Raw genomic sequence first — 21,968 nt, forward strand, 5'->3', positions numbered from 1 at the left:
TAAACATGACTTTTGTCTGTTAACTAGAAAACTCCACAGGGCTCCTTTAAGCTACTATGAGACTTTAAAAGTCAGGAAAAATAAGCAGGAGGCAACTGAGCAAAACACAAAAGTCCACTTGTGAAAAATAACAGACTGCTGCTCTTTAGTCTTGTGTTGTGGTGCTGAACAGAGAGCTCTGCTAAATATCTTCATAATGCATCTTTTCATTTGTGTTTCTCTCTCTCACTGTTTCTGCTATAATCTCTCTCCCTCTGTGTCAGTGTGATACAACAGTTTTACACATTTGACTTTTCCCAAACGTTAAATGTCAGACTCAGTTTCCTCTGCTGCAGTGGTCAGTCTGCAGTGATAAATCAGCTGCAGCAGGCTGTTTGTATACATTTCCATTACTTCCTCCCATATTTTGTGTCTTTGAACAGGAACACGTTAAGACATATTCTGTCTTGCAGGAGACCAAACACTCCTTTTTCTTCCATTTTACCTGCACAAAACCCCGGTGCAGTCTTTTAGTAAATAAGGAGACACAATGTGACTTGTTACTAAATCCTTAGTAAATATCACCCTGGGTTACCTGCTACTACTTTAGATTGTTAGACTGGAAAATCAAATAGCAATAGCAGCCCTGTCTCTGTCTCTGGTTAACATGTACAAGATCTGTTCTAGATTACAGCTGAATGGAAGGTAGTTCATTATTTCTTTCCACTGTGTTTCCTTCATATCTACACTACAACCTTAATGAAACCATCTCACTGAATCATCTTCAGGTCAGTTTACAGTAGAAACAGTCTCTTACTTTGTGTCTGAGGGTCCAGGTTCATTACTGAAGTGTGGAGGAGGATCATTGGACCAGTCACTCTTCATAGACAGACAGCTGGATATCAGAGACTCTGCTCTCTGTCTGTGCTGCTGACCTCTGGAAACAACAAATGTTTTACATACATCATAACTTCTGGTAAAGAGCAGATATAAACACATGTAACATGTCATATTATCACTATTTAGTTTTTTTTATTTGTATCTACAGCTGAAAACAGATGTGAGAGTAAAACATTTTAACTTCATGTGTAAACACTGAATTTATCTCCTGTAAACTCAGTTTGTTTGTAGAGTCTGATGCCTGCATGTAGTTTGTATCATTTACAGACATTTTCATGAGCTGCAACTTTGTTAAACACGTCAGCTGCCACTTTATATTTAGATGAATAAACCTGCTGCATAAGATCTTCAGACTCTCACTAATAACTGATGGAGATGGTTGTAGTAGAGTGTGGGTTTGTTTTTAAATGACATTTCAACACTGAATCATCTTCAGGTCAGTTTACAGTAGAAACAGTCTCTTACTTTGTGTCTGAGGGTCCAGGTTCATTACTGAAGTGTGGAGGAGGATCATTGGACCAGTCACTCTTCATAGACAGACAGCTGGATATCAGAGACTCTGCTCCGTCCTCCTCTTCCTCCGAATCCTTCATCTTCTGGAGTCTGAGAGGTAAACCACTGGAGACACACACACATACACAGTATAATAAACTCAGTCCTTCCTCTCAACTTAGTAGCTTCTTATTAGTTTACATGACTTTAACTACAACCATGTGTGTTTTCCAGCCATCACAAAGATAAACTTTGACTCTGCTTTAAATCCAACAAACAGACTTCAGATAAACATCTGTGTGGTTCTTAAACACGTCTGGACTGGCAATCGGGAGCAGCGGGACTTGCAGCGATGCAAATCAGGTTTCACTGAGCAACTTTCATAGGAATGAACGGGGTCAAGCCTCCGACGCTGTATCCAGTTCTCTTTATACATCCATGACGCAGAGCGGAAGCGAGTGAGTGATTAAACAAGACAGCGAGTGTCAGAAAAGTGACGGAGCAGAGGAAAAGATTAGCAGGAAGTTGTCAATCTGGCCGTAAATGTACAGTACAGACTACAGTGTGTCAGTTAATAAATGCTGCAGCTTGTCAAAATCAAGAAACGTCTTGTCTGTTGTTTCCCCAACTGCAGGAAAAGTGAAGGGAGTTAGCTCCAAAGTTAGAACAACGGGTTAGCCTAACCTGAAGACGCTAATCAGACACATGGAATGGAGAAATATGTGGCTGCTAATCAACTAAACAGTTAATCAGTAAAATAATCAGCAGATTGACCAATAATGACAGTAATCATTATTAGCAGCTCTGATATTAACACTCACCCTGCCTCAGACTGTTTTCTGTTGACTTTGAAATGGAGTCTGACTGCATACTTTCACTTCCAGTGTTCCTCCCTTCCTGTTTTTTATGTTTTTTACTGGAAGCCGTGTGTGTGTGTGTGTGTGTGTGTGTGTGTGTGTGTGTGTGTGTGTGTGTGTGTGTGTGAAGCGCTTCCTAAATGACTCAGACTCTATTGTGAATGTCTTCCCCTCCTGTGTTTTTTAAATCAGGTGGTCTAAAGCTCCTCTTAAACTGCAATTATGATTTTTTATAAAAATCTCCACAGGTAAACGTTACTCTCTTGGTCTCACGTCTTTAAACATCATTTTTCTCTCCACTCTCTTGTCATTTGGAACAACAGGAACATTCTTCACAAGAACAAACAAGTCTCTATTCTTGGAGATTTGGTTTCAGGATAATATTTTGCTGGTTGACCAGCTGCTTCATATTCAGTTATATACAGTAACTATTCAGAGTTTCTTTGCTTATGCTGTTCCAATAAAGAGTTTTCCACTGATTTGATGCCATTCCCTCTGGAGTAGTTCTGTTGCTGAGAGACATTGACTTTAATGTCCCTGTTGTTTCTCCCGACCCTTGTGAAACTGCAGTGGATAAAATCTGTTTTTCAGTTTGTCATCGCAAAAGAAGAAGAAGATCAGAGCTCTTCTTCAGCCTGATATTGTTACAGCTCCTGTTATAGTTTCATACTGGGATGCACCGTAACCAGTGGGGAGGACAGGAGGAAAACCAACATGGAATCTTACAACAAACCGCATCAAACTATATCATTGTCCCCCACCTGGTGAAATTGGAGGGGTGGGGGGCAATTTTATATGCCAATAAAACAATTTGCTTGAGTGGTGAAAATGCTTTTTTATAGACATTTAGCATTTAATCATTACAAAATAATTCTCCTACAACAGATGGATCAAATAAGGCTCACACTTGATTCAGCTGTTTTCCTGCAGTTTCACAGTTGTGCATTAAGTTCCCTTCAGCCTATCAAACAATGTTAACCAACAGCTTAACAGTTCATCAACAGTCAACATATTTCCACCTTATCAGACTAAGCAACAGTTCACTTTAACTGACAAACAAATGACTGAAATGAACTGAAACCATGAAACAGAACTTTGCGTGTGTGAACTGGCTGTTAATAGTGAGAATAACTGACAACATCTACAGGCCAAATGCATCACACAGGAGGTGAACCGCTGCCATGGAAACAGCGCCTGTGTCGTTTGGTCGGGCTGGCGGTGGCGGTCAGCGCCGTAGGGAGACTGGTGGGAGTGGGGTGGAGGGCAGCAGGGGCTCGGGGAGACGCTGCGGGTGAGAACCTGGACTGTTGGGTCACCGGTCGGCTGGGATGAGCTGTGCTGCAGCTCCAGGAGCTGCTCGCATAAAGTAGCAGGTAGAGCAGCTGGGGATAGATAAGGCACGTTGGGGGTCTGTAGGGTCTCCTCACCCTCCTGTAGTAGTTCCCCTTCTCTAATATATCCTCAAATGTGGGGTCCAGCATGCAGCAGTTGCCCTTCCTGTCCCCTCCGCTCTCCTGGACACAAAACACTCATTTAGAGACAAACTGTGTCTGATGCTAATTTTTCCAGCCTTTCTGATTCTCATTGGAGGGAACTTGGAGATGATGTAGTCATATATGGTCTCTTGTCATCTCTGCACCTTTGGGCTCAGACGGGGGCGAGTTGGAACTGATGTCATCTGTTTGAAACTATTTTTATAATGAGGAAATGATAAAGTGAAGTAAACCTCAGACTCTGAGTTCTCTGTCCTCGCTGACGTCCCGCTCCTCTTCAGCTTCACTTCAGCTGGAAAATCTGAGGTTCATTAAGACAGTTTGACACAATCTGTTAGTTGTTTTGTTGATTGTTTTCTCAGTTTCTTGCTTCAAAGTGGGCTGAGTATTGTTGGAAATGTTTGGATGCCTGCATCATTACAATAACTAGTTTCAGTATTGATTGATTTTTGATGGGATCCTTGTTTTTCTTGTGTCAGTCTGTCTCTAAACACTCAGCTGTCTCCTCGGTGTCATCGTGTCTCTGGCTGTAAAACGCACAGTCAATGCAAATGTTCACTTTTCTAGTTTGAATATATGAATTTGTTTTTTTACTTTTTTACATGTATATTTTGTACATTTCTGTTTTATTTATTTACTAAAGAGACATTCCTCCTCATGTTTATTTATTTAAATTATCTTCTGTTAACTTTTTTTTCTAAAATGTTTTTGATTTTTTTTTTTTTTCTTCCTGTGAGCTGAAAACAATAAAAAGAAGTTCAGGTTTGAGTTTAAGAGTTTAAACTAATTTTTCTGATTCTCATTCCATTTTTTTTTTTTTTTTTTTTTTTTTTTGGTGTTTTGAAACTTAAAATTCTGTCAGGAAAAAGTATTTTTTCACCAAAGTTTTTTCAAATTAAACCTTTTTTTGTATATAGTGATCTTCTGTGTGATGTTATCTCTTTTCTGTTACATCAGTTTCTCCTTGAATGATATCAAACCTCCTTTACATCAGTTCAATGATTAATTATTAGTCTTACATTATTGTTAAGAACACCTCGAACTCCCACATACAAAGTAACTGACAAAACATTAATGTGTGAGATTTAAAACAAGCAGAAATTGAAGGTATAAAAGACATAATGAAGGATGATATGATGGCTTCCTTTAATGAATTGTTACAATAAAGACATTTGAAAAGGAATTCCTGAATTATGTCTTCGAAACATTATCAAGAAATCTTAATAATCTTTGAATATGATGAGATATTAAGTGATACTGAGGAAAAGAATAAAAGACAGAAACTGTATAAATCTGTTAAACATAGAAACACATAAAGCTTCTAACAAATGTGCAAATCAGTGGGTATCAGATTTACAGGAAGCTGCAGATAAACTGGACTGGAATTCCATTTGGTGTAATGCAACGCGCCCTTTAGATCAGTAGGTAGTAAGTTGATAGTTTTATATAAATATAAAATATTCTTCTTTCAGAGGAACAACTTCACATGAAGACACACATGGAACACAGCAGGCAGAATATCAGGGTCCACTTGATGGGAACTTCTCTTGGTTTGGCAGCTTGTTGCTCTGAGCTGCTGCTGGCCTTCTGTTGAGACGACTGTCTGTACTGAGCAGCATCTTAGAGGACAAAGTATTGACCTGCAGCTCAGGTGTTGGCTGGAAAAGCTTCTTACAGTGCCCACACTGTCATGGGACATCTATACTCCAGAGTTCAGTGATGCAGTTCTTGCAGAAGTTGTGTTCACATGGTGGGCTGACTGGATCAGTGAACACATCCAGCCAGATGGAGCACAGAAAGTGATCTTCAGTCTGCAGACAGCTGGCAGCAGACATGTTTACACACACAAAACAAAAGTCAGAAGATGTTATTTCAAAGGTCAACAGATAAAAGACACAGAATATTCATCATCTTTTGAAATATATCATGAGCAATTACAATGGAAAGTTTAACAATACAATGGGCAATGTGTGTAAAATCTTAGGAAGGAAAGAAGAAACAACGATTGGTACTATTAAGATAAAATGTGAAGAAGAGTTGGGGGCACAAATAATCAGTCCCTCCAGGAAACTTATCATCACAATAATTAACACAAATTCAAGATATTTGTGAAAGCTGCAATTTTGCTAAATTACTGCAACTTTTCTGCATGAAATGTTCAAACCAACAGACGTTTGTGATTTGGACCAATTGTCTTATTTCCTGTCGTGGTAACTGACGTCATCACAGCGATAAATGGAGCTCAAGTACAGTATTTTCTTTTTATAGAACTTTGAGTCCATGGTTCTCATGTTCAGAAAATACAGTAAAAATTAGCAGTGAAATATAGTTGTTTCTGTGATATGCAGGAAGCTTTTTTATCCAAGGAAGTTATTAAATATCACTCTTCATTGGTAGGAGTTAAAAAAATCACATTATTTTATTTTGATTGTAAATTTTCCCAAATCCCACAATTTTACTGCACAAAAACACATAAAACATCACAAATAGTTTTGCAATTTTTAAGAAAAGCTGCTGCAAAATCAAACATTTTTGGCCTCAATAATAAGAAAAAACCTCCTGGAGGGACTGATTAACAGATGAAGGATGGAAATAGATGTTTAATGAAGTTCATTCAACTACCAATTCATTATTTTGAGACAATCAGCTCAGAAAATAAATATGAGATATTTCTTGACCCCAAAATTTATTTGCAAATATAAAGAAGATGAAGCTCTCAGTGCTGGAGAAACTGTGGTGAACGTATTTACGACTTTTATTCATGCAAATGATTAAATACATTTTGGTTAGAAGTCTTTAAGTGTAACTGTATTTAAAAGTATTTCAGAGCATATTATAGTGGGAAAACCTCCAGCTGGACTCAGTCAAGATGAAAATGATTTATTTAGAGTCCTGAGAATCTCAGCACTGACACAAATAAAAGGCTGGAAAAAGACCAAACCTCCAGATTTAATAAGATGGAAAAGTAGGATTCAAGAAATGCAACTTGTGGAGAAAGTGACTCACACAATAAGGAACATGGAAGATGTGTTTGAGAAAAGGTGAACTTTGGCTGATGGGAAATTATAATGACATCATCAGAATGTATCAGAAGGTTATTTAGCAGCTTGTCCTTTCTCTTCAAATAGACGGCTGACCATGTTACTGAATATCTGACTACTTCCTGTAATTACACACAGATTCAATCAAATACGGTTCATTTATACACAAAGACAGAAAAAATTAAAGCTGCAAGCAGCGTTGGACGGGCCTTCGCGCCCTTGCGCACATCGGGCCGCGGCGCAGTCAGCTAAGCTTCTGGGAACCAAGAAAACGTTTGGAGATGATCAGTGTGAGAGTATTTTGACACACAATGCTAACCAGTGTCTCTCTGTGAGCCCACCCCTCTGTTCACAGACAATTATATATATGAGGGATATTTCTTACAAGTGTGGTGTGCTTTTATTTTGAAAGTTTGATTGACATGTGTACTGTCAGGTGTGTAGAGACAATAAGTAACTGCAGCTGGACACAGAAAAATACTCATATATTTGAATGGAGGGTGTGAGCGAACCCACACCTTTTTGAACATTTACTGCTTCCACATAATTTTAGATACAAACTTCATTTGAACTTTAAATGAGCCACGAGACTTTGACCTACAAATCTTGAATTTACATGTGTTTTCTATCTTTTATTGTTTTTGAGATATTAGAGTGTGAGTTTTAAAGTCTTTTCTTGCTCCTCCTGTGATTTTATAATGAGTGTGTATTGCGGAATGTTTCACAGCACTGAGGGAGTGACATCACCAGGAGCAGTTGGAGAGGAGGATATTAGAGAACGCTTCTTGTGAAATATCCTCATAAATCCCATGACTTTGGCCAAATCCTACATAAAAATCACATTTTTTTGTAGAAATTTTCGTCGCGAATCCATTGATACAGGTTTGAAAGTGGTCGGACTTATAGTTTAGACGCCAGATGCCCCAGTTTGGCACAAAGTCCATGCCCAGAGATTGCCTCCCCATTGGTTTACATTGTAAGGTGTAATGTCGCACTCCAACTTTCAGGGCTTACTAAATCTAAACCGTTCGAGTTATTACAAAGTTTTTAATAACTTTTGCTCAACACAGTGTGATAAGTCATGTATTCAAGTTTGAAGCCGATACCATTAACGCCCTCGGAGGAGATAGCGTTTGTTCGGGGGCCAAAATTGGGGCAAAGTCTTATTTTGAAAAGCTGATTGCAGACTTCCTGTTGGATTTAGGTCAGGGGTGTCAGCGTATGATTTGTAGGTCTTGATGAGACGAATAATTGAGTTTTGGTTTGATCTCTCTACGACATTCCTACGGGCCGTGGCTGCCATTTTAGATACATAGGTGGCGCTAGAGAGCACATTTTGGCACTTCGGGGGTTAATTTTTACATTTTATCAAATTTTTCACCAGACCTGATGTGCGTGCCAAATTTGGTGAGTTTTTGAGCATGTTTAGGGGGTCAAATTAAGGATTGAAGTGGCGTATTAATAAAGAATAATAAAGAAACAAACGCACGAAAAACAATAGGGTCTTCGCCCTTTGGGCTCAGGCCCTAATAACTACAATACAAATAGATGTTATACATGAAGCTGAAGCTTGACACAGGATAAAAACACTGCAAGTTCATTTATTTCCACAGATGTTTATTAGGGCCTGAGCCCAAAGGGCGAAGACCCTATTGTTTTTCGTGCGTTTGTTTCTTTATTATTCTTTCTTTATTAATCCGCCACTTTAACTCTAAATTTGACCCCCTAAACATGCTCAAAAACTCACCAAATTTGGCACGCACATCAGGTCTGGTGAAAAATTTGATAAAATGTAAAAATTAACCCCCGAAGTGCCAAAATGTGCTCTCTAGCGCCACCTATGTATCTAAAACAGCCGCCACGGCCCGCAGGAATGTCATAGAGAGATCGAACCAAAACTCAATTATTCGTCTCATCAAGACCTACAAATCATATGCTGACACCCCTGACCTAAATCCAACAGGAAGTCTGCAATCAGCTTTTCAAAATAAGACTTTGCCCCAATTTTGGCCCCCGAACAAACGCTATCTCCTCCGAGGGCGTTAATGGTATCGGCTTCAAACTTGAATACATGACTTATCACACTGTGTTGAGCAAAAGTTATTAAAAACTTTGTAATAACTCGAACGGTTTAGATTTAGTAAGCCCTGAAAGTTGGAGTGCGACATTACACCTTACAATGTAAACCAATGGGGAGGCAATCTCTGGGCATGGACTTTGTGCCAAACTGGGGCATCTGGCGTCTAAACTATAAGTCCGACCACTTTCAAACCTGTATCAATGGATTCGCGACGAAAATTCCTACAAAAAAATGTGATTTTTATGTAGGATTTGGCCAAAGTCATGGGATTTATGAGGATATTTCACAAGAAGCGTTCTCTAATATCCTCCTCTCCAACTGCTCCTGGTGATGTCACTCCCTCAGTGCTCTGAAACATTCCGCAATACACACTCATTATAAAATCACAGGAGGAGCAAGAAAAGACTTTAAAACTCACACTCTAATATCTCAAAAACAATAAAAGATAGAAAAAACATGTAAATTCAAGATTTGTAGGTCAAAGTCTCGTGGCTCATTTAAAGTTCAAATGAAGTTTGTATCTAAAATTATGTGGAAGCAGTAAATGTTCAAAAAGGTGTGGGTTCGCTCACACTCTCCATTCAAATATATGAGTATTTTTCTGTGTCCAGCTGCAGTTACTTATTGTCTCTACACACCTGACAGTACACATGTCAATCAAACTTTCAAAATAAAAGCACACCACACTTGTAAGAAATATCCCTCATTTTTAAAAAGCGTGATCTGATCCCGACGGGCCAGAGTGCAACAGGAAGTATCATGCGTCGTTCTTTGTGGTATTACTCCTAGGAAATTTGGCCGATGCACCTGAAATTCACTCAGCTAAGATGTAAGACCTTGGTGATGCTACATTGGGCAGGTCATGACCCATGACCAAACGCCGTTGCCATGGCGACACATCCTTCGCCATGAAATACGATGCTGTATTTTAGGGACAAGGGATGGGTTTACAATCACAAAACTTAGCACACATGTCTGGAGTGACACCAGTTAAAATCCTCGATACTTCATTTGCATAGACGTGACAATATGGCTCAACAGCGCCCCCTTGAAAATTTCAAAATTGTAGCCCCGCCTTCCAGATTAACCTAGGAAAAAGAAATTCGGGAGGCTTATGTATCATGTGAAGACGCACAAAAAAGCCTCTTGGAGCCGTATTGTAAGTCCTACAGGAAGTCGGCCATCTTGATAAAAGTGGTCATTTTTTGCGTTTATGTATCTCATCATTGTCCGCAATCTCAATTTCAAAATATGATTTTGTGCCAATTTTGGACCTTGAATAAACGCTATCTCCTCCTAGGGCGTTAATGGTATCGGCTTCAAACTTTAATACTTAACTTATCACACTGTGTTGAGCAAAAGTTATTAAAAACTTTGTAATAACTCGAACAGTTTAGATTTAGTAAGCCCTGAAAGTTGGAGTGCGACATTACACCTTACAATGTAAACCAATGGGGAGGCAATCTCTGGGCATGGACTTTGTGCCAAACTGGGGCATCTGGTGTCTAAACTATAAGTCCGACCACTTTCAAACCTGTATCAATGGATTCGCGACGAAAATTCCTACTAAAAAATGTGATTTTTATGTAGAATTTGGCCAAAGTTATGGGATTTATGAGGATATTTCACAAGTAGAGTACACTAATATCCTTCTCTGCAGTTGAGAGGGAGAGAGAGAGAATGGGGGGGGGGGGGATGGGTGGAGCAGCAGGTTCGTTATGTAGTTTATTAGACAGACAGGAATAATGTGTAGGATTTAATCATTGGTTCACAGCCTGAAGCGGAGGGTGGCAGTAATGCACCTAATATTCTGGTTGTCAATCATTGTTATAAGCCAGAAATAGGAGGGTAAAATATTTTCCCGCACAGAGTGGTACATCCTGTCAGCCGAGGGATTTCCTATCTGTGCTGCTGAACACAGCAGTTCTCTACGTACTGTTTTACCGTGATGGTCACGGTGTTTTTTCCGTAGGTTTCACTTACTCAGCTGGCCGACAGACCCGCTGGTTCTCTCCACCTTAACCTAAATAACATATCGGGGCTCGGTGCTCCGGTTGGATCTAAACAGAGAGCCAGGGTTAGCTAAGAGGCTAGCAGAGGCTAACTGGTTGTGCTTCTTTCCGGTCATGCTGCAGTTAACGCTCCGCTGCTGCCTGTTTGCTGCCTGTTCTCCGCTTTAACCTAAATAACAATTCGGGACTCGGTGCTCCGTTTGGATCTAAACAGAGAGCCGGGGTTAGCTGAGAGGCTAGCAGAGGCTAACTGGTTGTGCTTCTTTCGGTCATGCTCCAGTTAACGCTCCGCTCCTGCCTGTTTGCTGCCTGTTAGTTGTGTTCACCACGCTAGACTATTTTGTGTTTGTCCCGCTCGGGACTACTGTGTTTGTGCTGCCGTGAGTGAGAAAGTAAACTGATTTGTCGATCTGAAACCAGACAACGTGCGTTACAGACTGCTGTCCATACGTGCGCTCTCTGTGGAAGAAGAACCGCTTCTCTCTCTCTCACGATCGCTTTCCCTCCTCTCTCTCTTGTGACTAACACCACACTCGCACGCACAGATACACGCACCGACATCGTTTTGCACATCTGATGGTCAGATAACGTCGGACAAAAGTGTCCAACCTGCAAGTGTCCAACCCTGTGCAAAGCTGTTTGTGTTTTGTTTGGTAGAATTAGATTTTAGAATAGCTATTTATTGAATGAAGCATTTGTTAACTTTGTTAATTTTGCTAAGATAATAAACACTGTTATATCTTTAAAGAGAAGTTCTTTAGTCATTATTGGTAACATATTGTGAAAAGTGGCTGATTGAAGGAGTCAGAGCTCGAATTCAACCCTTCTTTGTTCACCCTTGAATGATTATCTCTCAGATATTAACATTCTAGGTGAACTCCCATTTATGAGACTACCTTGCTCGGTTATTGGTCCCGGTTTCGGGGTGGTGCTTCGTATCTGTTAGTTCATATGAATAATTCTGTTAATTGTTATAATTAATTATTATTGATGATTGATAATTATAGCAAATAATTAACTGTGTTCTTCGCAGATCCTACAGTTGGTACCTGAATTATTGATTAAGGTTAACAATATTTTGATTTCATAATTATCTGTGATAAACAGAGGGGTGGGCTCACAGAGAGACACTGGTTAGTATTGTGTGTCAAAAGACTCTCACACTGATCATCTCCAAACATTTTCTTGGTTCCCAGAAGCTTAGCTGACTGCGCCGCGGCCCGCTGTGCGCAAGGGCGCGAAGGCCCGTCCAACGCTGCTTGCAGCTTTAATTAGAATTTGGTCTTTGTTTCCCACCACCATCATCCCACCTCCCTCCCTTCACAAGTCTATAAAACTTCTCAAAACCAACGTTACACAATGTTTTACACCATACTAACACACACATACAGGAAGCAAATAAACCAGTAAAACACACATTAGATTCGCATTTAAGATGTACAGCATATAAAACAAAAATAATCAGTAGATGAGTGGATAAAATGAGTTTGAAGAAGTGATTTAAAGGAAGATAATGACTTATCAGACTGAGCTCCTCAAACAGGTTGATCCAGAGCCCTGACAGCAAAGACCAGGACCCATATTTATCTGTGCTGATAATCAGCACTAATTCATTTCCCACCACTCAGTGTCAACTTATAGAAAAACAAGCTGCATTCATGCAAATCCTGGCTTTATTGATTGAATGATTCATTAGTGTTAAACTGCTGATGGCAGAGATATATTTCAAAGAGCTGTAAGGACACATAAGTCAACAGGAGGTTTAGCTGGAGATGAGTTGGACAGTGGAGAAGATACATTTCATGTTTTTAATGAAGTTGTGTCCACAGTCCGTTTGCATCATTATCACTGTGCGCAGTGTTGCACAATACATGCAAGATGCTGCACTAATGTGGAAAAAAAGATGTAAAGGATGTGATTGGATAGGGCTGGATCACACAGCTGGATCACATGATCTCACCTACAAGTTTAAATTATATAGTTATTGTTAAAGCCACCTGATTGGCTGACCAGTGTTTACTTACAGCCTGATGCAAATGACTTGTTAAATATTGTTATGAGATATAAACTATTCATTGTGACATCATATGTTTGCATATAAAAGCTAGATACCTTTAATATTTACACACAGAGCAACTCTGAAATGTCATCTGGAGCCATGAAGAGCCTTTAAAAGTAATCAATCAAATCTTTACAATCAATCCTAAAACAAACAGGTAACCAGTGAAGTGATGATAGAAATGGAGTAATATGATCTCTTTTCCTGCTTTTAGTTCAAAGTCTGACAGCAGCAGTGTTCTGTGCTAGTTTTATAGATATTATTTGAATATGTTTTAATGGTGAAAACAGGACTGGACGAGCTGCTGATATGATCATCAAAACTTAGACTGGAATCAAAAAATACAAAGGTTTTCACCACAGAACCAAGATATGATTTGACCTGCATGCAGGTTTTCTGGACCAATGATAAATTCTTTCACAATTTAACTGAATGAAATTTGTGGACATCCAATCTGTCACATCTGTCACAACTGGGCCTGTATTTATCAAGCATCACAGAGCAGGAAATCACTCCTAACTGGCCAAAAATGATCAGAGTGACGCATCTCTGCTTCTACTTTTTGGAGAAAAAGCCTTTTATCAACTTTCCAAACTTGGTAAATGATTCCTATCTCTGCCAATATTTAGGAGCTGCAGGAGATGGAGTTCAGGCAGAGATATTCCCTGAGAGGAGAGGTGTTTTGGGAACGCTTGATGACACTGAGCTTATTAAAAGATTGTTTGGACAAAAACAGAATCATTAGTGAGACTGACTTTGTGTGTGATGCAGAGGAGAACACATGATGTTTCTACAGAACATCATTTAAATAAATACAGAATGTCCTCACAATGTTACACTTTATGGTAACGGGGAAAATGCAGCTGTGCAACAGTGACGATTCTGTCAGAAGCGACAATGATGGAAGTCATGAATCAAACTTTGATCTGGCTTAATGCACGTCATAAAGATAATGAGCATGACGAGGGTCCTCAGTTACAGCCCACTAAAACTTTGATTAACACAGAATCATGTCATCTGCATAATGAAGGATATCTCAACTTCATTACAACAGCTCAAATATTTTATAGGCTTATTTTTTATTGAGGCTCCTTCAAATAACAGCAGAGCTACAGCCTGATATTTGAGAGAGGAGGATGCACCTGAACAATATATGTTTCTATTGTTACGCTGTATTTACCTTCATGTAGAGAACACAGGTTAACTTGGGGTGTAGTTGAAAGAGGAATTGGACAGTGGAAGAGAAGATGTTCTTCATGGAGAGGGTTTGCAACATGTGTCTGTGCAATATGTGCAAGATGCAGCACTATTACAGGCTGTGAAACCATGTGGCTGAACCAAGATCATTTCACACAGCTGAGTCTAATTACCTGTTATCTTCATTAACATATAGGCTACATTTATTTCTCAGACTTTCTTTACACTTTGTAAATATCATCTTATAATGAATTTTGGCATCATAGTTTTGTTCCATAACCTTGGTAAGTTACCTGCCTGGTTACCTGCCTATACACATAATATACCAAATTACCACTGTTTCATATTTCCAGCTGAGACTGTGAGAAAACTACAACACGTCATCATTATTTCTACTTTGCTGCTCTGACTGTGGTAAAACAGCAACGTCTCACTCTCTCCCAGGAGTAATCCTTCTCCTGCTGACAGTCACAGTAAATTCTCTTCTGCTTCATTAATTAGTTTTAGTCCTCGTTAACTTTCAGTGTGATTCTGAGACGCTTGATAAATATGGGCCCAGGGTCAGAGTCTGACTTATAACACCTGTTTTTAATCTTTTCTGCAGCTCATGTATAACACATCGTTAAAGTGCTGATTCAACAAAATCCAGAGATAACTGTTCAGTTTGTAGTCAGTTAAGAGACTTAAGTGAAGATGACAAAATCCAGATCCAGACTACGGTCCAGATGGATCATCAGGATCCAGCTGATCCTCTCTCAACACACACTCCTGGATGTTCACTCACACTCTGACAGAGATCATCACCATCTGATGAGAGAAGAAGAAACAACAGAGGTCATAAATCAGTGTTTAGTGAGACTCACTTCATCAGCTGTCAGTCAGTGATGCAGCACATCCAGTATAAAGAGCGGCAGGGACTTCAGTCCTGTTCAGACCAGAAGTGGAACAGCTGTGCAGCGTAGCCTGCTTCCTTTCAGCTCTCATGTTAACGTGTTGGAGTGAACACACTGAGCTCCAAGCTCACACATCTGCACAGACTTTTGCTATCAAGTCTGTTTACTCTGCAGATTTCACTGAAGTACACAGAGGAAATAAAGTGCTGAGAGTCATGAACACATCATTACTGCAGAAACAGAGACATTCACTCATCAGTTTACTGATGGATTTACTGTTGATACATGTGAACTGTTAGAAAAGTTGAAAGCAACAGAGTCTCTGTGGAATTTGAAGATCTTTCCTGCTGTTAAATCATCACATGACAATCAGTCAGAGCTCTCAGCTAAACACCTGCTGTGATTCCTGGACTTCAGCAGAGGTTCTGGTTTGTATAAAGACCACATGGTTACTAAACGTAATGATACTTGTGTGAAATCAGAGCTAGTGATTTGCAGGCTGCAGTCAGACTGATCTTAGAGCTCTGACAAAGATGAACTGATCAATTCTTTAGTGTTGAAATGAGAGAACAAACACTTTCAGATCAGATTTGATGGTAGGACAGTTTGATGATGAGGACCACTGTCTCTATACATCTTGTAAGACTGTCAGCTGTAATCCAGCTTTATTTCCTGCAGGCATCAACACAACAACAACAGTCGTCTTAACATCAACTCAAACACATGATCACAACAAGCTTCTGGCTGATCTAATTGGCTGACTGTTCTCTCTCTCTCTGTCTTTCTGTACAATCCTGAAGCCTGTCACCATTCTCCTCTCACAGCTTCACTAAGGAAAGCAGCCACTGAGAAGGTTGAAGGTTCACCAGGAAATACTGGATCTTTGCTTTGATACTAACTGTGTTTAATACAATACTGCTGAAACCAGCACGGACTGACTCCAACTCTCTACTGACCTCAGAGTCTCCAGTCTACAGTCTGGACTCTCCTGAAGATCAGACAGCTGCTTCACATCTGAACTCGACAGAGTGAAGTATTCCCACGGATCCAGCTCTCTCAGATGCAGCTCTCTCAGATGGGATGAGGGGTTGGACTTCAGAGCTGAGGCCAGAGAATCACAGCTGATCTTTGACAAACTGCAGTCCCACAATCTGAGTAAAGAATAAATGACGTCACTTTAGAAAACAAAGTTCCTTTTTTAAATCATTCAATGTTTCATAATCTGTTCAGATGTGAAGAAGGTTTAGAAGCTGCTGGAACAGCCTTCAGAGGATCTGAGAGGAGCTGAAAATATACATATTTTTAAACATAAACTAAAAACCATCTGTTTAGTCTGGCTTTTATGTAGTGTTTTATCATATTATGGTTTTATTATTTATATTTATTATCATTATTTATTTTATTCTATTTTGTTTTATAAACATTTTACTGTTGATCATTATGAATTATTTTATTATATTTAATTTTCATTAACATTTTACTATTTTACTAATCTATTTATAATGTGTAGTATTTGGCAACTTTGTTATCTTTATTGCTTGTATTATCTTTTATTATTTATATTTTATTATCTTAACTACCCATTTTTTATTGTTGTCTTATTTATTGAAACTGTTTTGCTTTTTTAATTGCTTTGGTGTTCATTAGTCTCTAAATCCATTTTTAACATCCTACATTTTGTCAGTCGTTTGTGCAGCACTTTGAATTGTATTTTATTTGTTTGAAAGGTGCTATATAAATAAAGTTTGATTGACTGATTGATTGATAGAATGTAGAAGTTTATAAAATGGAAACTCAGCTGAACCCAACAGGATGCAGGTTAAAAACTGTCAAATACAAACAGTGAAAAAGAGCTCTCATTAATATTAATGACAACATGCTGCTACTTCAATAAAGATGTAGTGACTTCACCTCTTAAACTCTGCAGCTCCACCAGTGACTCCATCTATACAAACTGTTGTGCAGCCAAACACAAGTAAAAATGCAAAAAGTCTAAAACATGACATAGCTATATTTTTTAGGCCTACATGTGCAAAACAGTTGAGCAAGAATAATAAAAGACCTGCATCACTTGCAAGGGCTTCATCATTATACACATTTCACAAACATAAATGCTATCCCATAATGCAACACATGGACTGTCAGTTACATTACTGCCTTCTGCTGGATTGAAAATAAGACTCAGTTCTCCTATTTAATCTAAATGATTATATATCAAATAAAACTAATATATATATTCCTACCCTCATCCCATTCTCTAATATAACTTCTCAATCGAGGCTCTGAGAGAGTCTGAAAGCCTCTCAGCAGCCTCTGCACTTCCTCTCCAGTAATAATCTCTATCCTCTCAGATTTCATTTCTGTCTCAGCGGCACAGTTAATCACCATGGACAGAAGTGCTCAGAACTTCATCTTGTCCTCACAAAAACAATATTCATCATGCTTCATACCTGATTAGTTCTCCTTCACTTCTTGAATCTTTTCATTCCTAGCTGCTTCCTCATGGCTCAGCCTTCTCTTGGACCTGATCCTCATGACTTCCATCTCTTTCTTTCTCTTTGGACAGTCTGCTTGCCTCATGTCTCCCCCCACACTGATTACACTGGGGTTCTTTTTCAGTTTCTGCTGCTGCACGTCTCATCTCCACATTAACCACATATCCCCAAATCATGTCTACACACAAGCCAGCTGTGTCCACATTTCCAACAACGTCTGCACTGAATGTGTTTGGGAACAAACAGCCTTACTGGGTAACTGATATGATCTAAGAATACTTTGTCAGGCAGGATTTCTCATTCAAAATGCAACACACCAGGGGCCAGATGCATAAAACTCTGTGTAGATTCATGACTAAAACTGTGTGTGGGCGTGTGTGTGGTTTTTGTGTGTACGTATCGTTTATGCATCTGGCCCCTGGTCTTGTTTCAAACCTTTCTCTGTCACTCATCCTGATCATTCAATGACTGTCAACAACTTACTGGAACTCTTCTATGAAGTGGGAAACATGACACCTGCTAACCATCTAACTCATATTTCCAACAACTTCTTCAGCTGTGTCTGTGAAACACATCCAACAATGATCAATCCATTTCTTTTAACATCAACTAAGTTGACATCGCCGAGTTTGTCCTTAATCCAACTGGCGACTTCATGTTTGTTCAACAGAACTCCAAATCTGTCCTTGTTCCCAGTCAGTTTTATTCCAGCCAAGTGGATTTCTCTTTCTTTCTCTCTATCATCACTGTAACTTCAAATTTCTTCTGTTTTCTTCCTGATTTCTTCACGCTGCCTCTTTCAAGATCGTCCACCTCAATCTTCCTTCCGCCGTCCTTCTATGGGACTGTCATGACTCAGGGCAGCTAATATAGCAGCTAGCATCTACCTTACTTTTAAACTTGAAATAAGATTTTTGTGCACATTGTAATAACTCGGTTTCCACGAAGTAGACATTTTAAACGTCACGCAGTTCTAACTGAACCATTTACAATAAGTAACCACTGTATACACACAACACAGTACACTTGTACACATGTTCACTGAGTAAAGGTGCAAATGCAAAGTTTTCCCTGGATTTCAAGAATCGATTATTGATCATTCAAATAAGAATTTCAATTAATCAGAACTATTTTATTTATTTTTTGTCCAGCCCTAAAGTTTAGAAGACGGAAACTCCAAACACCTGAACCCAACAGGATGCAGGTTAAAAACTGTCAAATATAAACAGTGTGGACTGAAGACTCTGAGGTCATATCAATGATCAGACATTATTCATTAAAACACATTAAATAATATAATAAAGAAATATTTCTCCTTCATAAAATAAACTTTTTAAACCATTTAAAACAGATGTTAGTTGAGAGGATCCTCTGTATACAGATGTGACTCTTTATCATAAATTATGAACATTAATTGACTTTAACAACTAACAGTGGACATTTTCTACAGTTTCTTTAAGAATCAGTCATCTTTTATAACTACAGACTCAACTTTGTACAGTAAAAAATGAAAATATGAGAAAAAAATAACTTCATAGATGTAAATTGTACATGAATTAGGTTCAGTTGTTAAACATTAAGATCAATAATAGTAACAGACAGTCAGTGAACTTACATCAGAGTCTCCAGTCTACAGTGTGGACTCTCCAGAAAATCACACAGCAGATTCAATCCTGAAACCTGCTTGTTTTCGTTTCCTCCCAGGTCCAGCTCTTTCAGATGGGAGGGGTTGGACTTCAGAGCTGAGACCAGAGAAGCACAGCTGATCTCTGACAAACCGCAGCGACTCAATCTGAATAAAGAATACATGACGTAGATAAAAATCCATCATAATCCATCAGGTGTGTTCAGGTTTTAAATGTGTAGTTCAACAGTATTATGTCCTCATCAATGAGCTTTTCACTAAAATGAGCAGAGTGACGTTGTCATTGTGTTATTATGGATCATCATCATGTCAGCCTTCTACAGACATCCAAATGTCACCACAACATTCAGACACATATTCATGTCAACACTGATCAATAAATTGATCAGATGTGCACTGAGCACAGTGAGAAACATGTTCTCCTAATCCTAGATGTAACCTAGAACCATCCTTTACAAATATACCTGCAGGGCCATATTTATGCTCCTGTTTACTGCTGGTGCAGCTACACAAAATGACATCATTTCCTTACAGGAAGCATCATGCACATGTTGAAGCATCACTTGTTGTTGGTGGCAGCTCAGACACGACTAAAGATACAAACTGCATTTGGAAATATGATTTGCTCTCTTTGTGTCTGTTGGCCTGTATGAGTTTAAAGTGAGTGTGTCAACAGTTTTCTTAAAGATGTTTGTCTTTTTTTAATTAGTGACTAAGTTCAAAGTGAAACCAGCTGTTCAGTACGGTGGCCCTGAAGTGCAGATCACATCGACAAATACGAAAACACAACAGCAAATCAAAAAACACAACAACAAATAACAAAACACGACAAGAAATCACAAAATACGACAACAAATAACACAACAACAAATAACAAAACATGACAACAAATAACAAAACAAAACAACAAATAACAAAACAAAACAACAAATAACAAAACACAACAACAAATAATAAAACAAAACAACAGCAAAAGCAGACAATACAACAACATTAACTTCTAACAGAAAAGGTAGGTACCTGCTATCGTCAAAGCTTGATGATTGCTGATTGGACGATCTTCCATTGACGAGGATCATCGCTGATTGGACAGACGCACTGTCTGTCTTTTTAACAGGAAGGATTGATTCATAACAAGATAAACAATCAATGTATTACTTTGTTTTTCGTGTGAATTTAAGAAAAAAACAAACGAAAATCCACATTCTCATGTGAATTAAAATCCAAATCCTCATGTGAATTAAAAACAAAACAAAACATGCTTTTCCTGTTTTAGTCTGCAAATCGGCAATTGGAATAGATATTTCTATTAGATGGAAAAGTATATATATATATATATATATAGATAGATAGATAGACAAATACAGGGACTAATTTGAGAAAAAAATTCTTTCCAAAAAGTTTTTATTCATTCATTCGAATAAATCACAGTACCGCCACTCGGACAGACGTGCTAAATATATTTGGGCCCTAATTTAACTGAATAAGTGCAATGACAAGAACAGCGTAGTGGGTCTGAAGCTCACAGACTGTGTGGACATCTCCATGTGCACCTGCTATGTACGTGCAGCAGTGCAACATTCAAAAGGGATGGATGACGGTGAATATAGATCAGTGGGTGTGATGATTAACGCTCTCTCAGCCAGTCACATAGATGTGAAACAGTTGCGCAATCATAGTAAGCGTGATAACGACAGCTAAACAAAAAGAAGGCTTTTATTTAGGAAAGGTCTGGATGGTTCGAAGTGTTACAACATGAACACACATCATCAAAAATCTGAAGAGAAGACAGATGGAGAAGTTATTTTCATCAGTGAGTTGGCCTAGTAAAAAAAATAATTAATTAATTTGGTGAAGCCATTGATATGATTATATCGAACCGATCACTATTTCAGCAATAATTTTAATGTATCTCACCTCGTACACTAATGTAAAATTAATTACTAAACTATTGCATAGTTTAGTAATTAATGTTACACAACAGTGTTTGCACTTCAATGTGTTTCAAGAGTAAAATGAGACACTACTTTTGGTAAAAAGAAAGTTGGAAAAGAGGCTAATGAGCCCAGGTAAACGGACGCTCCTTCATAAAAAGCAGAATATCGAGGTATAACCAACCAGTCTGCTGTGTGTAGAGGTGTGTGTGCTTATTTTGTAGCAGCCTGGTGTCATTTTCAGGTGAATTAATGAAGGTAAAGAAAATGAACAGCTGTGTGTAATGGCACTGCGCTCTTGCGCAGAGGCAACATCTGATCCATTTACTGCGTCAACACACAGCCTAGACGCAGTCATCTCGACTGCCATGAGAGTGTGAGTGCTGACAGTGAAAGTCCATTTCTGATTCTATGGTTGTTTGCACTATAGAGTGTTCTCATGTTGCAGTGCTTTAATTGGATTTTTAAAAAAACATTTTATTTTTATTTAAGATATGGTCTATAGGTGCAGCAGCATAACCCCATATGAGGGGGATAAAAAAGCAAACAGGGATTCTCCCTCCAAATCACACCTTCTATCTATCTATCTATAAATTCCTAATTATTTTATAAGTGTTACCGTTGCAGCTGAGAGAAATAGCACAATATGCATTAATAGTGTAGATAGGCCCACTGTGATTGTGATTTATTTGAATGAATGAATAAAAATGTTTTGAAAAGATCTCCTTCTGATTTTTTCTCGAATTACTTCCTGTATCGATCTATCTATATGTATGTATGTATGCATGTATGTATGTATGTGTATGTATATATATATGTGTGTGTGTGTGTGTGTGCATATATACATATATGTGTGTGTGTGTGTGTGTGTGTGTGTGTGTGTGTGTGTGT

The 21,968-nt window shown here is 38.7% G+C and overlaps 1 protein-coding gene across 9 annotated transcripts in view; it reads right to left on the reverse strand.

The window, feature by feature from the left end:
- LOC122985148 (protein NLRC3-like) overlaps positions 1-21,968 on the reverse strand; it is an 84,943-nt gene that overhangs the window by 22,590 nt on the left and 40,385 nt on the right. For 2 of the 9 annotated variants that reach the window (XM_044355590.1, XM_044355591.1), the window contains 3 exons: positions 19,114-19,290; positions 15,960-16,154; positions 13,495-14,917 (listed from right to left, as the gene is read on the reverse strand). The exons of 3 other annotated variants lie outside the window; for them this stretch is intronic. In XM_044355590.1, coding sequence (XP_044211525.1) covers positions 14,911-14,917; positions 15,960-16,154; positions 19,114-19,290 — 379 coding nt within the window. In that variant the 3' untranslated portion in view covers positions 13,495-14,910. Of the gene's footprint in view, positions 1-1,344; positions 1,473-13,494; positions 14,918-15,959; positions 16,155-19,113; positions 19,291-21,968 lie in introns of those variants that run through there. 4 more of the 9 variants (XM_044355593.1, XM_044355596.1, XM_044355594.1 and 1 more) reach the window with 2 other exon arrangements.

The sequence above is a fragment of the Thunnus albacares genome, chromosome 7 (genome assembly GCF_914725855.1).
Source record: "Thunnus albacares chromosome 7, fThuAlb1.1, whole genome shotgun sequence".
Classification (NCBI taxonomy): Eukaryota; Metazoa; Chordata; class Actinopteri; order Scombriformes; family Scombridae; genus Thunnus; species Thunnus albacares.